The sequence below is a fragment of the Stegostoma tigrinum genome, chromosome 31 (assembly GCF_030684315.1).
Source record: "Stegostoma tigrinum isolate sSteTig4 chromosome 31, sSteTig4.hap1, whole genome shotgun sequence".
NCBI classification, from domain to species: domain Eukaryota; kingdom Metazoa; phylum Chordata; class Chondrichthyes; order Orectolobiformes; family Stegostomatidae; genus Stegostoma; species Stegostoma tigrinum.
The window spans coordinates 25722279-25737315 of NC_081384.1; the positions used below are offsets into that span (position 1 = coordinate 25722279).

General features: G+C 40.9%; 1 protein-coding gene across 13 annotated transcripts in view; it reads right to left on the minus strand.

The window, feature by feature from the left end:
* ubtf (upstream binding transcription factor) overlaps positions 1-15037 on the minus strand; it is a 75301-nt gene that overhangs the window by 46879 nt on the left and 13385 nt on the right. For all 13 annotated transcript variants that reach the window (XM_048560382.2, XM_048560385.2, XM_048560383.2 and 10 more), the window contains exons 3-4: positions 12541-12713; positions 10334-10417 (exon numbers count right to left, since the gene is read on the minus strand). In XM_048560382.2, coding sequence (XP_048416339.1) covers positions 10334-10417; positions 12541-12713 — 257 coding nt within the window. The remainder of the gene's footprint in view (positions 1-10333; positions 10418-12540; positions 12714-15037) is intronic.

Sequence of the window (15037 nt, forward strand, 5' to 3'; positions counted from 1 at the left end):
GTGAGTGGGGTTCCACAGGGCTCTGTCCTTGGGCCTCTACTGTTTGTAATTTTTATTAATGACTTGGACGAGGGAATTGAAGGATGGGTCAGCAAGTTTGCAGACGACACAAAGGTCGGAGGTGTCGTTGACAGTGTAGAGGGCTGTTGTAGGCTGCAGCGGGACATTGACAGGATGCAGAGATGGGCTGAGAGGTGGCAGATGGAGTTCAACCTGGATAAATGCGAGGTGATGCATTTTGGAAGGTCGAATTTGAAAGCTGAGTACAGGATTAAGGATAGGATTCTTGGCAGCGTGGAGGAACAGAGGGATCTTGGTGTGCAGATACATAGATCCCTTAAAATGGCCACCCAAGTGGACAGGGTTGTTAAGAAAGCATATGGTGTTTTGGCTTTCATTAACAGGGGGATTGAGTTTAAGAGTCGTGAGATCTTGTTGCAGCTCTATAAAACTTTGGTTAGACCGCACTTGGAATACTGCGTCCAGTTCTGGGCGCCCTATTATAGGAAAGATGTGGATGCTTTGGAGAGGGTTCAGAGGAGGTTTACCAGGATGCTGCCTGGACTGGAGGGCTTATCTTATGAAGAGAGGTTGACTGAGCTCGGTCTCTTTTCATTGGAGAAAAGGAGGAGGTGAGGTGACCTAATTGAGGTATACAAGATAATGAGAGGCATGGATAGAGTTGATAGCCAGAGATTATTTCCCAGGGCAGAAATGGCTAGCACGAGGGGTCATAGTTTTAAGCTGGTTGGAGGAAAGTATAGAGGGGATGTCAGAGGCAGGTTCTTTACGCAGAGAGTTGTGAGAGCATGGAATGCGTTGCCAGCAGCAGTTGTGGAAGCAAGGTCATTGGGGTCATTTAAGAGACTGCTGGACATGCATATGGTCACAGAAATTTGAGGGTGCATACATGAGGATCAATGGTCGGCACAACATTGTGGGCTGAAGGGCCTGTTCTGTGCTGTACTGTTCTATGTTCTATGTTCTATGTTCTAACACCAACTGGAGAAACAAGAAAAAGGCATTTTAGGTCAATGACCTTTCTTTCATCAGAACTCTGATAAGTTTTCAGTGAGGAGTGGGTATGGCAAAGTCAAAGGAAGGTCTGTCATAGGGTGGAGGACATGAGAGTCAATGATAAAGCTGTAGGGAAGTTTTGGTGGGTAAGAAACAAAGAAACAAGCGATGTGCATCAAACTTGAGCACTGTATCTGAAATCTAACAAAAAATACAAAAAACTGAAGCACGCAGAAGGAAATGAAGGAAAACGGAGTTCATGCTCTGAAACGGAGTCCGGGGGCTGTAAAAACCATACTCGATAAAGGTGCTGTTCCTCAAGTTTATTGGGGGCTTCGCAGGACAAGAACAGAGATGTCAATGAAAACAAGATGGATAACTGAAAGATCAGATCCCTAGAGGCTTAGGGTCATGCATTAGACTGATCCATGGATCACAGAGTCAGCCAGTTAGCATTTGGTTTTTCCAACGTAGAAGAGATCACATTGTGAGCAGTGGATTCAAGAGATTAGATTGTAAATACAGGTAAATCACTGCTTCATTTGAAAGGAGTTGATTCTATGATTCTACTGGGAACCTCGAACGGTGGAAGGGCAAGTGTTATATTCCCATACAATTGCCTAGAAAGATGCTGTAGGAAGAACTGATTGTGCTGATCTCCTCCTCAAAGGGAAAAGTCCTGTGGAAAAGCTCCTTTGGAGTTCTGAAAAGGGAAGGCAGAAGGACATTGTACATGGTGGTTACATTATGCTGGAGATTGGAAACTGACCTGTTGGTATGGAGACAGCCGGTGGAAAGGAAGGAGAAACCACATTATGGCTGTGGGAGAGAAGGGAGCAAAGATGCAGGAAATGTGGTGGATACAATTGAGGAATACAACCTGGGGGTTGGACGGAGAGAGAGACCCCTCGGCTGAAGATGAAAGACAGCATTCTCCGAAACGGTGTGCAGGGATGTATCAGAATAGTTGTAACTGAATTGGAGGAACTCAGTAGAATAGAAGCCTTGCCACGTATTTACAAAGCAGTATATTCAAGGTGACTGTGGGAGTCATTGGGCTACATAACTAATGATACATGAACCATGGGAATAGGAGTCAGAGATGCCCAGGAGAGGTGCAGATGGCCCATGAGAAACTGAGGGAGGGTGGAATCTGAAAGCAAAATTTTCCAGTTCAAGACAATATAGTAAAGTAAATACCGAAGACCGAGAGCTCAGAAGATAAGCAAGTAAAACTAGAAAAAGGAAAGCTCTATATAGCCCAATAAAAAGACAAGCATAGCTAGGACCTATAAGGGCACCCACAAAAACACTTGATTCAACTCACTTCTTCCAAAAGAGAAATGGTTCAAAAAGACAGCAAGCCCAGAAAAGCAGAGGAGAGTTGCCGAAAGAAACAGATCTCCATTTAATGAAGAGGATAGCCTTTCCAGCTAACTTTGGCAGGGGACAGAGATAGAGAGAATTTGGACATCTATGATGAACAGGTGGAACTTGGGGACATGACACTGGCAACTTGTAAAGCTGGGGGGCATCAGAAAAATAACAAGTTAAGTTGGGGAGTGGGACAGAAGAGCACGAAAGCTTGGAAGAATGGACAGAGGGAGGGGGGAGAAAAGGGAAAAAGGTAGGAACACTTCAGTCAAACAGGCATAAGTTAAAGGCATAGGTGAAGCAGAACAGTCTTGTCTAGTGATCGCAACTAGGAGGTAGAAGTTAAGTTGTACAGAGTTGAGGTGGGAAGCCATAGAGGGAAAAATCAACTGAGTGTAAGATTAGTCCAGGAAGCAACAATTTGACATTTAGTACTAGGACACTGGTCTGAGGAAAGAAAGAAAGAGTGAGTCAGAATTAGCGTTCATGCCTTCGCAGAGTAGAGGTCAGTCAAAATAACAGTAGCTTCCAAACGTCAGCAGACTTAATTACAAAAATGTTTGGTTCCAACTCAAAGAATGAAATGCAGCTTGTTCAGAGTGAGACAGATGAGAGAGTGAAGGGAGTAAAGAAATTGAGAATTGTGATGTCATTCCAACACCTGTCAAATGAAAATTCAGCCAGATAAAGGTTAAACGTTGGGGATGTTCACTGAGCACAAGAACAGTTTCTGATCAAATGGGAATGTCATGTTAAACTCAAACTTCATTATGGTAGGGATGCAACAAGATAAAAAGTAGAGTTCTTTGCTTATGACAGATTAAATGTTAGACAGGGAAAGGCCATGATTGAGGGGGAAGTAAGAGATGGGGTGGATATCTAGAGGGGCGTAGATTCCCCTGAGTTGCTGGAATTTATCGTTCTTAATGCTAAAGAAACACTTTTTTGATAAAGTACAGAGGAGTCAAAGGACAAAATTAAAATGCAGAGGAAGACAGGACAGAGAGAGCATCAGTGCTGCTGAAAAAGGAGTTGAGGTTGCTCGTGCGGCTGTATGTGGAGTGCGAACTTCCGACGACCGCGCTTGCTGCAGCCTAAGGAAAATCGAAGATACCTGTGTTGTGTTCGAAAAGGATGCTGGAGAAACTGCTGGACTCCCACTGAATAATTGGCACAACTAGACAGTCAGTGCCCGAGTCATTTCATACCAGGCCTTAAGGGCAGGAGCTGACCTCATCAGATATGGGGAAAGGCCACTTAATCAGATTTTGATTTAAGCTACTTGTGTCCCAATGAGTTGTGTGCTGCACTTTCTCCATTTTATTATTTAAAACAAACACTGGTATGTTTCAACCAGATCAAGGGCTGTGCTGCAATTGCTTGACTTTGATCTTTTAAGCAACAAAACAAAGTGTTTCCAGCTGCTGTTGCTAGACAGTCTGAAAGTGCAATTAAAAAAAAAAGAGACATTGCAAACCATCACCAGTTCAACAATTATCCAAAAGAATAAATGTTTCAAATACTACCTCTCACCTTCAATTTATGAAGGCGATCATTAAAATTGCTCAGCAGGTTAGTGCTGAGAATTTAGAAAACTGACACCCCGATCCATGGGGGAGGTGATGGTGTAAGTGGCATTGGATCACTTAAGTTTAGAGACAATGACCCAGGTCTGAATTCCACCGTAGCAGATAGTGGAATTTAAATTCCACTCCCTTGTAAAAAATCCAACTGGTTCACTAATGTCCTTTAAAGAAATCAGCAACCCATACCTCGTCCGGCCTCCAGGCAACTCCAGATCCAAAGCTGTGTTGCATCAAACTGCTAAACAAGTCTCAAGGGAATGTCTTGCAAACTAGGCACCAGAAAAGGCCAAAAAACAATAAACTCAGTCCAGTCAGCCTCTAGTGCCAAAAGTGGGAGAGGTATCTCAGACTAGTCAACAGCATTCTTTACACAGCTGTATCATTCCTGTGAGTATCTTATCACATTGGCAGAACAACCAAGCACAGGACGTGGTACAGTTCCATACAGTCAGGAAGTTGTTGCTCTGCGAATCCTCAACCTCTAATGTCACAGCATCTGGTCAACACTAGGCAAGGAGCTGAATCAGGGCTCCACGTCCAGTACTCCCCCAGCAACCATTGAGGCTGGCAAGGGCACACAACATACTTTTGGGTGGAGGAAGCGGGTCGTTCAAACGCCCAGCACTCACCAAAAATGACTGTGCAGGACAAGTCGAGTTGGCTGCACCCTGAAGGACAGACCTGCTAGACTTAGTCAGTGATGGTTAGTGATGAAACAAACTGAGGGGGAAAACATATTTGGTCTCATCCTTATCGATCTGCCTGCTGCAGGCACATCTGTTGAAGACAGTAACGGTTAGAAAGTGACTGCCTTACAGTCCCTATGGAGAAAAAGTTCTGTTTTTACATTGAGGTTATCCATCCTCATGCCATGTTACTACTGCTGCGGAAAATAGCACAGGCCTCGAACAGTACTAGCAACTCAAGAATGAATATCCATGAGGCACCACAGGCCTTGAGCAGAACTGTACTCAACCATAACGTGCAAACTCATGGCAGGGAATCAACCCTGGTTCAATGAAGAGTGCAGGAGGACATGCCATCAGGAGCAGAACTAGGCATACCTACAACCAGTGTAGTAACCTGGCAAAGCTACAACATGGGACTACTGGCATACTGAAGAGGATAGGCAGTAAGTGACGGATAGAATTAAGTGATTCCACAACCAACTTAAAGTCAGGTAAATTCTGTAGTTTCACCACATTGAGTTGTGAACAGTGGTGAACTATTTCTGGAGTAGGCTCAGTACATCAGATAAGGCTGAAGAATTTGCAAGTCTTCAGCCAAAAGTGTCATGCAACTGACTTTGGCCTTCGAGTCCCCAGCATCTCAGAGGTAAGTCTTCAGCCAATTTCCATTTACTGCATATTATTAAACAGCAAATGCCTGTTAAGGCACTAGATATTGAAAATTACAGGCCATGACAATGCTCCAGCAACACAGTACTTAAGACACATATTCCAGAACAAGCAATATCCCTAGCCATGCTGTTCCAGCAAAGCTGCAACCTAGGCATCTATCCAGTGTGGAAAAGTGCCTATTATCCTGCACACAAAAAGCAGGACAGAAGACCAACCTTGCCCATAAATGTCCCATCAATCTACTTGTAAAACAGCAGTAGGTGAAGGAAGGTGTCATTAATTGTGCTACCCAATAACTTGCTCGTGCGTGTTCAGTTTGGGTTCCATCAGGCTAGTCAACTTTTGACATCGTTATAGCCTTAAGCCCTTACATGCACAGAACAGCTGAATTCCAGGAGGGAGGTGAAAAGAATTGCCCTTGCCATTAAAGCCATATTTGTCACAGTGAACCTTCAAGGAACACTAGCAAAACTGGAGTCAATGGGAAGAGGGAAGACTGTGTCGGAGTCACAGATGGTACAAAACAAAATGATTGTGCTGTTGGATGTCACTCATTTTCAAAACATCTGCACAGGAGTTCCTAACAGCAGAATCCAAAGCCCAACCACCTTCTGCTTCACTGGCAACCTTCCATCCATCATAAGGTCGGAAATGGAGATATTCACAGGTGATTACACAAAGTTCAGCACCAATCACAACTCCCAAGATACTGACCCAGTCAATATCAAAATGCAGCATTCCTCAGGTAATGGCCATCTTTATTGAGAATCAGTCATCACTCCCTGACATTTTAGGAACTCTGTACCAAGTACCTCACCTCCCAAAGCCAGTGTACCAGCTACAAGGCACAAATCAGGATGTGATGAATACTCCCCACTTGCCTGGACAGATGTACTCCAGCAACACTCAAGCACTTGACACTATCCAGGATAAAGTAGTCTGTGATTTACACCAAGTCTATAAATACCCACTGTTCCTCAATAGCAACAGTATATATACCTTCAAGACACACTTCAGAAATTCACCAAGGCTTCTTAAACAGCACCTTACAAACATATGACCACTAAAGACAAGGGCAATAGATTCATGGGAACACCACCACTTGCAAGTCCCCCTTGGCAGCCCAAGCCACTCATCACCCTGACTTGGAAGTATATCACCCGTTCCTCCAGTGTGATGTGTCGAAATCCTGGAATGCGCGTTCTAATGGCATTGTGAATGTACCTACATCAAATACATTGCAGCGGTTCAAAAACTCAGCTCATCACCACCTCCTTCTCAAGAGCAATTAGAGATGGTAAATAAACAATGGGATAGGTAGTAACACTTACATCGCCTGCATGAATTAAAATAATATAGCACCCAGAGCTACCACTTTGCACAGAACACATGCTAAACTTGTTCTCACTACTGTTTGGCCATTGACATACTCAACACTGCAGTTTGACAGTTTAGATCAATATTAGGGCCTCCTGTTTCAGTCTGTGATTTCTTACACAAGAATATTCACCTATCTGAAGAAGTAGATGGATTTGAATCCTAATGCTTTCAAGATAAAAATAAAGTTACAATTTACCTAACCTCAGTTAGTACGCCAGATACTAACATGCAGCTTTACTGATCTCATTAGCGTGGGGGGCATTTCCAGACTATTGGTTGTATCATTACGAATTTGTAGCATGACAACCAGAGATAAAATGGCTAGAAACATAGTTGAATACGAAATATTACCATTTCACTTCATTGAGTGTGTATACAATCCCATCATTTGCTCACCTCAGTAACAAACCCCCTTTGCAGCACTTTTTAAACAAAAATTAAAGCAATCGTCCATGTAGCTGAGCCAGATTGCTGTAAATTAGTACATAAGAAATAGACCTCCATTTAAAAAAAATGTATAGAGATAAAGCAAATAGGTTTAAAAAACTTACTGCAGAAGTGTGCATATTAGATTATACAGTTGCCTGACACAAATAACTTTATGTATTCTTTCAAAAGTTTGTGCATTTGATTTGATAGAGAAACAAATCTACTTGTTAAGATAGAAAACTGTTGGCAGCACACAAGTCATTTTCATGCTAGTCTAAAAGAAAAAGGGCCTCATAATTTACCTTGATTAAGAAATAAAAAAGGAGGCACATTAGGATTTAGGGGACATAAGCAATGCTGAGCAGTCAAAGAAGTCTCAGTTCACAAACCTAAAATTGTGATAATGTCCTTTTAAATCAAGGGATTTGGGCATTGTTGCCAAGGAGTATTTATTGGCCACCCCAATATGCCCTACCACTACCTCCTTGAACCACTGAAATCCATGTGGCAACAGTCAGCATTTTGACTGAATGATGATGAAAGGGCAGTGATATATATCCAATTAAAATTAAACCATTATTTACTAGGAGACGACAGCTCTTATTTTTAGTTTACTTCAGTCAGTCACTGGTTGCATCATGCTAGTCAATTAGATTATCTTCAAAAGCAGAGCACTACAACAGGCCTCTTTTGGTCTTAAATTCACAATATTATGCTAGCACAAGTGTAATGATCAGAAACATCTTGTATCACAAAAGTTAATCTCTGTTGGCACTAGGAGAACATACCTACAAATGTGATGTGTCCCCTGACTATTATTTGATGCTCTCCTTCAAAAGGCCCTAAAGCAAACCTTCTCTTTACGCTCAAATAGTACTGGAGGCAAGTAGATTTTAAAGGAACTTTTTGCTTGACTCATAAGCTTTGGTACATATAGCTGAAACAATTGTGAAGTGTATTTGCATTTGAATGGAACAGCTTGATGGCTCCAAGTAAACTGCCTGACAGTGAGAGTGTGACAAGTCACAGCAGCAGTTAAATACAGGATAATAAAATGTGAGGCTGGATGAACACAGCAGGCCCAGCAGCATCTCAGGAGCACAAAAGCTGACGTTTCGGGCCTAGACCCTTCATCAGAGCATATTGTCACAGAATGTGAAACTCTTACTTAACAGCATCTGTAGTAGATCCAGAGATCTTGATGTGGTATCTGAAAAGCCAAAAACCAAAACCTCCAATGCAAGGTTCAGAAAGAAATAAGGCAATAGATTTAATTACACAGATTATCCTACAGTATGAACTACTTCAACTGCTCTATCATCCTTCAAAATTGTGTGAAACATGACGCAATAAGAGTATATAGAACAGAATTTTTTTAAAAAATTTACTTGTGGGGTATGAGCATTGGTGGCTGTATCAGCATTTATTGTCCATCGCTTGTTGGCCAATGTAAGGTGGTGAGGAGTGGCCTTCTTGAAGTGCTGCAGGTAGACCCACAAGGCCAGTATGGAGGGAATTCCAGGATTTTGATCCAGCATCATTTAGAAGCATGTACCATCCCTTCAGTCAGGAATAAGTGCGGCATGGAGGGGAACTTGCAAGTGGTGGTGTTCCCGTGTACCTATTGCCCTTGTCCTTCTAGATGGTACCTGCCTGTGGGTTTATAAGGATCTTTTATGAACTTCTGCAGTGCATTTTGTTGGCAGTACACATGGCTGCTACACAGCATCAGTGGTGGAGGGAGCCGATGCTTGTGGATGTGTTACCAGTCAAGTGGGTTGCTTTGTCCTGGATGGTGTCAAGCTTTTTAAGCGTTATTGGAACTGCACCCATCCAGGAAAGTGGGGAATGTTCCATCACATTGCCAACTTGTGCTTTGTAGATGGCGGACAGGTTTTGGGAAGTCTGGTGGCGAGTTACACTCTGCAGTATTCCGAGCCTCTGTTCTGCTCTTGTAGCCACTGTATTTACATGGCTAGTCCAGTTCAGTTTCTGGTCAGTGATCCCCAGAGATTCAGTGATGGCAACACCATTCCAATGTCACAGGGCAGTGGACAGGCTGTCTCTTATTGGAGATGGCTATTGCCTGGCCTTTGTGTGGCATGAAGGTTACTTGCTGCTCGTCGGCCCAATATTTTCCAGACCTTGCAGCCTCTGGACATGGACTATTTCGGTATCTGAGGAATCGCCAATGGTACCCAACATTGGGGACGTTTGCCAACGAGTGCACACTTTTGACTATGCGATAAAGGGAAGATCATCGATGAAGCAGCTCAAGACAGTTGGGCCTACGATATTACACAAAAGGTTTCATAAAATTGTGTATCAATCAACTTAAATCACTTATGACCAAAAACAAGTGGAAGGTCTACAGCATTTTCATTAAAAAAAACACAAACATTCTTTTTCAGGTCTGAGGAAGACAAAAGATATCATCTGAAGTGCAAGCACGCCTACGGAAAGTACATAAAAGGACCATTCCAGGTGAGTTTTGATCCTGAAAGCAATACAAGAGATTCACAGCGAGATAGTCAGAACCTTCTGCAGCATGAAATGCTGTCAAACGTCCTAAATTATAAATGCTAAGAAAATGCATTATTTTTCAGGTGCTTCGTTTAGGTTTTGTTATTGAACCTCGTGATTTGACTCCTTTATTCTCAGGTTTTTAAGAAAATTGAGTGTACTTTACCTTGAAAGACCTCCAGAAACAAATAAGATTCGGGAAACAAATTGATGCATTTTTAGTTGGAGAACAAGGTGCATCACCAATGCTTCTGTTTATTCAAAACTCCCCTAAGCCCATCCATAATGAAAGTGAAGTCAGTTTTTCCAACGCTCCTACTAGGTAGCCTCGAATAGTGCTCAATAAATCAAACTAAAGTTCAAAAAGTCAGGCCAAGATCAGATGCTAGTATTGCAAATGTATCAAATTACAACATCCAAATATATTATTACAAGGCAGCAGTTTTAATCAGGATGAATTGCTCAGTGCATAACCTCATGCATTGTTTGGATTTCATGGCTGCAATACCAATAACTTTACAATGAATATGTTTCACTTCTAAAATATTATGGATTAAAAACAAAAATTTTAAATATTGTTTCATGAATGCATTTTTCTTTCCTCACAAACAGTAAGAAACAATGACAGAAGTTCAGGCGTTTTCCCTCAGGTCAAATGCTCACCTTCAGTTTTTTCCCTTTATATGGATTCTTCACATGTTCTTGTGCATCTATAATAAGTTCTGATAAAGTGCGGAACTTTCTCACCTATAACAAAGGTTGAATAAAGAAGTTGAAAAAATCTCAATTAAAAAAGCAGCCATTTTCAGGTTCTATACTCAGGAAAAAAAAATGGGAGATGATATTGGTAGCTAATCCACTAAAGAGTTAACAACCCGATTGACACTCGAGACATGTGATTTCCAACCAGCCATTCAGATATAAGCGCTCATCCTGGAACTGCATTGCAGAGGTTTTTGGGAGGCTGCCAAAGGAACTCAATAAAACCAGATCAAAAAAGGGAAATAGTATAGCAAGAGCACAAAGTCACCCATCTAATAGGCAGTGCAATTTCAGTGTCCCACATATTGCGAAAACAATAGCTTCTCATGAAAAACTCGCTTACTGAAGCAAAATTGATTGTCAGCCAACTTGAATTATCTGCAATATTCTGGGACATGCTTTTATTGCAGAACTAAAGTAATTAATTTCACCACATTGAGAAGAACGTTAGCAAGGGTAATTAGACTCTAAATCTGAAGCCAGCTAACCCAATTCTACATATGGATTTTACAGACATAGACTGCCCTGCCATCACTGTCACAGAGACATTTAAACACCAAATATGTGTCCTCCAACAACTTGTTTCCAAATTAAAATAACAGTTATTGGAGTACAATTTCATAAGAGTTGGCATCATCTATCAACCTGTTCAGAGTATCTTTTCCTAGCTAAAAATGAAAATGTCTCATGCAAAGGATGTGTCCAAGTATAACGTTAATTTTGTATTCCACGACTCTAGAAGAACCACCCTGAAAGTTTAATTTGTTGTGTTAATATCCGTCCCACTTCTGACACATTATTTGCTAGATTAGCTCCATTAAATGACTTTCATTGCCTGGCATAGCTCTATCTGGAATTTCCTAATCCTACATGAACAGCGCCATAATTTATAGACTTTGAAAGGCTTCTGCCAATCATTTGCTAATAACAGATCTTGCAAACAGATTGCTCAAACTATCCGTTAACGTCTAGCTTTCCTGCTCCTCTGATGCTACTTGGCCCGCTGTGTTCACCCAGCTTCACACTATGTTATCTCAGATTCTCCAGCATTGACAGCTCCTACTATCTTGTTTGATTATTGTGCTGGTTTTACTGAACTCCAATTGCAATCTGACCTTACTGGTACTCACTAAACATTAGCAATCTTATTTTCTCTTTTCAGCCATATTTTTAACTGGGTAATTCTGAGATCTTGTTTCTAATAACCACCAATAAATAGAACTTTAAACATTTTGAAAATTACAGTAAATGACAATTAATAGATTACCTATTAACATGAATCATTTTGCACATTACGGCAGGACTTTTTAAAAAATCTTTTATTCATTCACAGGATGAGGGCGGCCAGGCAGCATTTATTGCCCACCCCTAATTGCCCCGAAGGCAGTTAAGAGTCAACCAGATCGCTGGTTGAACAACCAGGCCTCAATAGTGTGGGTCTGGAGTCACATGTAGGGCGGACCACGTAAGGATGGCAGATTCCTTCATTAAAAAAGTCATTAGCGAAACAGATGGGTTTTTCCGATAGTCGACAATGGATTCATAGTCATCATCAGATTCTTAATTCCAGATATTTATTGAATTCAAATTCCACCATCTGCCGTGGCGGGATTTGAATTCGGGTCCCTGGATTAACAGTCCAGCAACATTACCACTAGGCCATCGCCTCTCCATTGTTACTACTGTCAACAACTGAAATCAACTTGTGTATGGATTATGCAAGATCAAAGGACTACATTGTCTGCTCTACCTTTCTGACATGCTGAAATTATGTTGTGCAATCTCCTAACAAACCATGAATCTAAGCAGAAGATAAAGATCGGGAAATGCAGCGTTTCCAGATATTCAAAGAGAACTCCTATGAACCAAACTATCTCCAACTCATTAAGCAATAAAATCAAATAAACTGTCACCCTAAATTATTAAAATTTTGAGAACTGACATTCGTGATCAACTGTAATGGGCTCTATTTAGACAACTGCATATTGATTGAAATAATTTAAGGCCGAAGTACAGTCTATTGCAATACTGAGGATTATTATATTAACTGCACATTTAAAAGGAAAGCCATACTGTTAGGTATAAACCATAATGACATTTGCTCTTACTTCATGTGAGATTTCTGTCCACTTCTGTTTGCACATCTCGGCTGTGTAATGAGCAAAAGTCACCTTGTTCCAGTCCATATGAGACTCTGTTGTTTTGAATTTCATCACATCATTAGAAGGGACAATGCTCCTCATGCTATCCAGTAGGCCAAGGAGGTCCTCTTTTGGCCAATCTGTGGAACAATGAAAGAAATTAGCATGCACTGGGGTGAACATTAATATTGAAAGTTCAGTAAAACCTTTAAACAGATGACACCTGTCAGAGAGACCAGACAGTACAGCTTTGAATTGAATAAAAATAGACAGAAAAGCCAGAAGCACAAAATGTAAAATATCAATAAACGGTTGTTGTCAAATACTGTTGAAGCTCAACAGCGCAGTAAGCAGATCCTTTCCACGTCTCCAAAATTTGAACTAGCAGAGACCCTCCCCCCAAAATGCACCAAAGCACGAAAATCATTTAGACAGATAGGTTACATTTATACAAAATTTCATGCAAAAGATCATTTTTGCAGTGTAAAGTCATGGCACTAAGGCAGCTGCCACACAGATCAATGTCAAGAGCCTCTCTGCATAATTTGTCTTTCACACAGAATGAAGAGGAACTTTGTTTGGTAGCTCAGGGTAACTCTGCAGCAAATGTGGCTTAACTGTCTCTGGCATTCACAAACACAAGAAATACCTTAAATCTCAGACACAAGTGACTCAGTTTGACAAGTCTTATGAGAATCAAGAAAACCACACTGCAAACTCACAGTGAACTTGAAAAATATTCGATAAGAGAGTTAATACAACCCAGTGGATTTCATTTTACTTGAAATTATGACGAATTTAATAGGGAAAGGGTCCCAGGTTCAAATCCCATTCTGCGGTGAGTCATTTCATCTTAATCAAGCTAACAGTACCTCAGCCCTGAATGTTTCAGGAGGAGCACTGGGCAAGAGCAAGAGATGAAGTCAAAAGAAAATTCAAACTACAAGGAAGAAGAAATACTCATCAGGTTTTCAAACATCGTGATTTCTTTGCACGGTCTCAAACAACAAAATTACACTAGGAAAAGTACACAAGAGAATGAAATTTCAGAGATTTCTACAAACTTTTCAAATACAAGTATAATGTTTTGTTTGGTTACGACCTCTTCTCAAAACAGTGCACCCACCTGCTACTGTAACTTTTCTAAGTGGAGTTTTTCCCTGTGAACCAAAATCACACATGACTGAAAAGGAAGACAACAATTCTTAAGAACAAAATTTCAGATGTAACCCATGTAGAAATTTTCTGAAGAAAAAGTATGAAGATGGGAGTATTTAATACATTAGGAAGTAGTTAGTCAAAGCCAATTAGGATTTTGTACACACGTACTCAAGTATACTGTGGCAAACGTTGAGTCGCAGGAATTGCCTTTTCCACCTCATCTCACAAGTTATTCTGGAATTCTGAAGAAGGGTCTCTACTCAAAACATCAGCTTTCCTGCTCCTCTAATGCCGCTTGGCCTGCTGTGTTCATCCAGCTCCACACCTCGTTATCTCAGATTCTACAGCATCTGCAGTTCCTACTATCTCTGGTATAAAATCTACTTTCCTTTTAATAAGGATCGTGTTTGAAAATTCACACGACTATGGAGACTACAAATTGCCTCGTGCTCTGTTGAAATTAGTCAAGAGCTACAATATTGATAACCCCACTCAACCAGAACTACTTAAGTTAGGCTCACACTTCAACCATTTGTAAAAGCATTTCTATGGACCTTGGCAAGTTGCTGAAAAGAAAGGATAAAGTTCTGGGTTCACCAACTAAGTTCTTTTTGGTTTTAAGGTATCTCACTTTTAGAAATACTTTGTTGTGGCTTTTTCGTTCCTCTCCTATTCCCATAGAATCTTATGGCAGCACAAACACAAGTATGTAACTGGAAGGAAGACTTCACCAGAGAAAAACCAAGTGCAATATATTTAGTTCAAGATCATTTGAGGATCAGTGAAGATTAGTCTCATTTATCTATACTGCTGGGGCTTTGGGTAGGATAACAAAGTGGTAATGACAATCTCATTTTTCTTCCACAAATCCAACAGCAATCATTCAGCCAAAGCTAAACTTCAGAAAGGGGTGGCTTCAGGGAAATATTATGCCTTTGTAATTTCTCGCATTTCTTTCCTCTAGGTTATAGTGTTAAATTAATGGCCACTATGCTCTAACTTCCTTGCCAGAGCAAATTTATTTTGCTAATCACACTTGTCAAATTTCTCATTAAAAGCTCTTAATGGAATTATTTCCGCTAGCTCACAGCAGACTTAACCAAAGTACGTCTATCCCACCCTGGTATTACCTGCGCAAAACTATAATTGACTTTAATGACCCTGCTGTAATGGGCATATTATGTAAAGAGACCAATATTTATTTTCTCCACCATGTCTCAATTATAATGCCCTAAATGTGCTTTCTACCCAACTAATTATGCATTTTAACCACAATGCTCCTTTCATACCTTTCTTTAAAGGT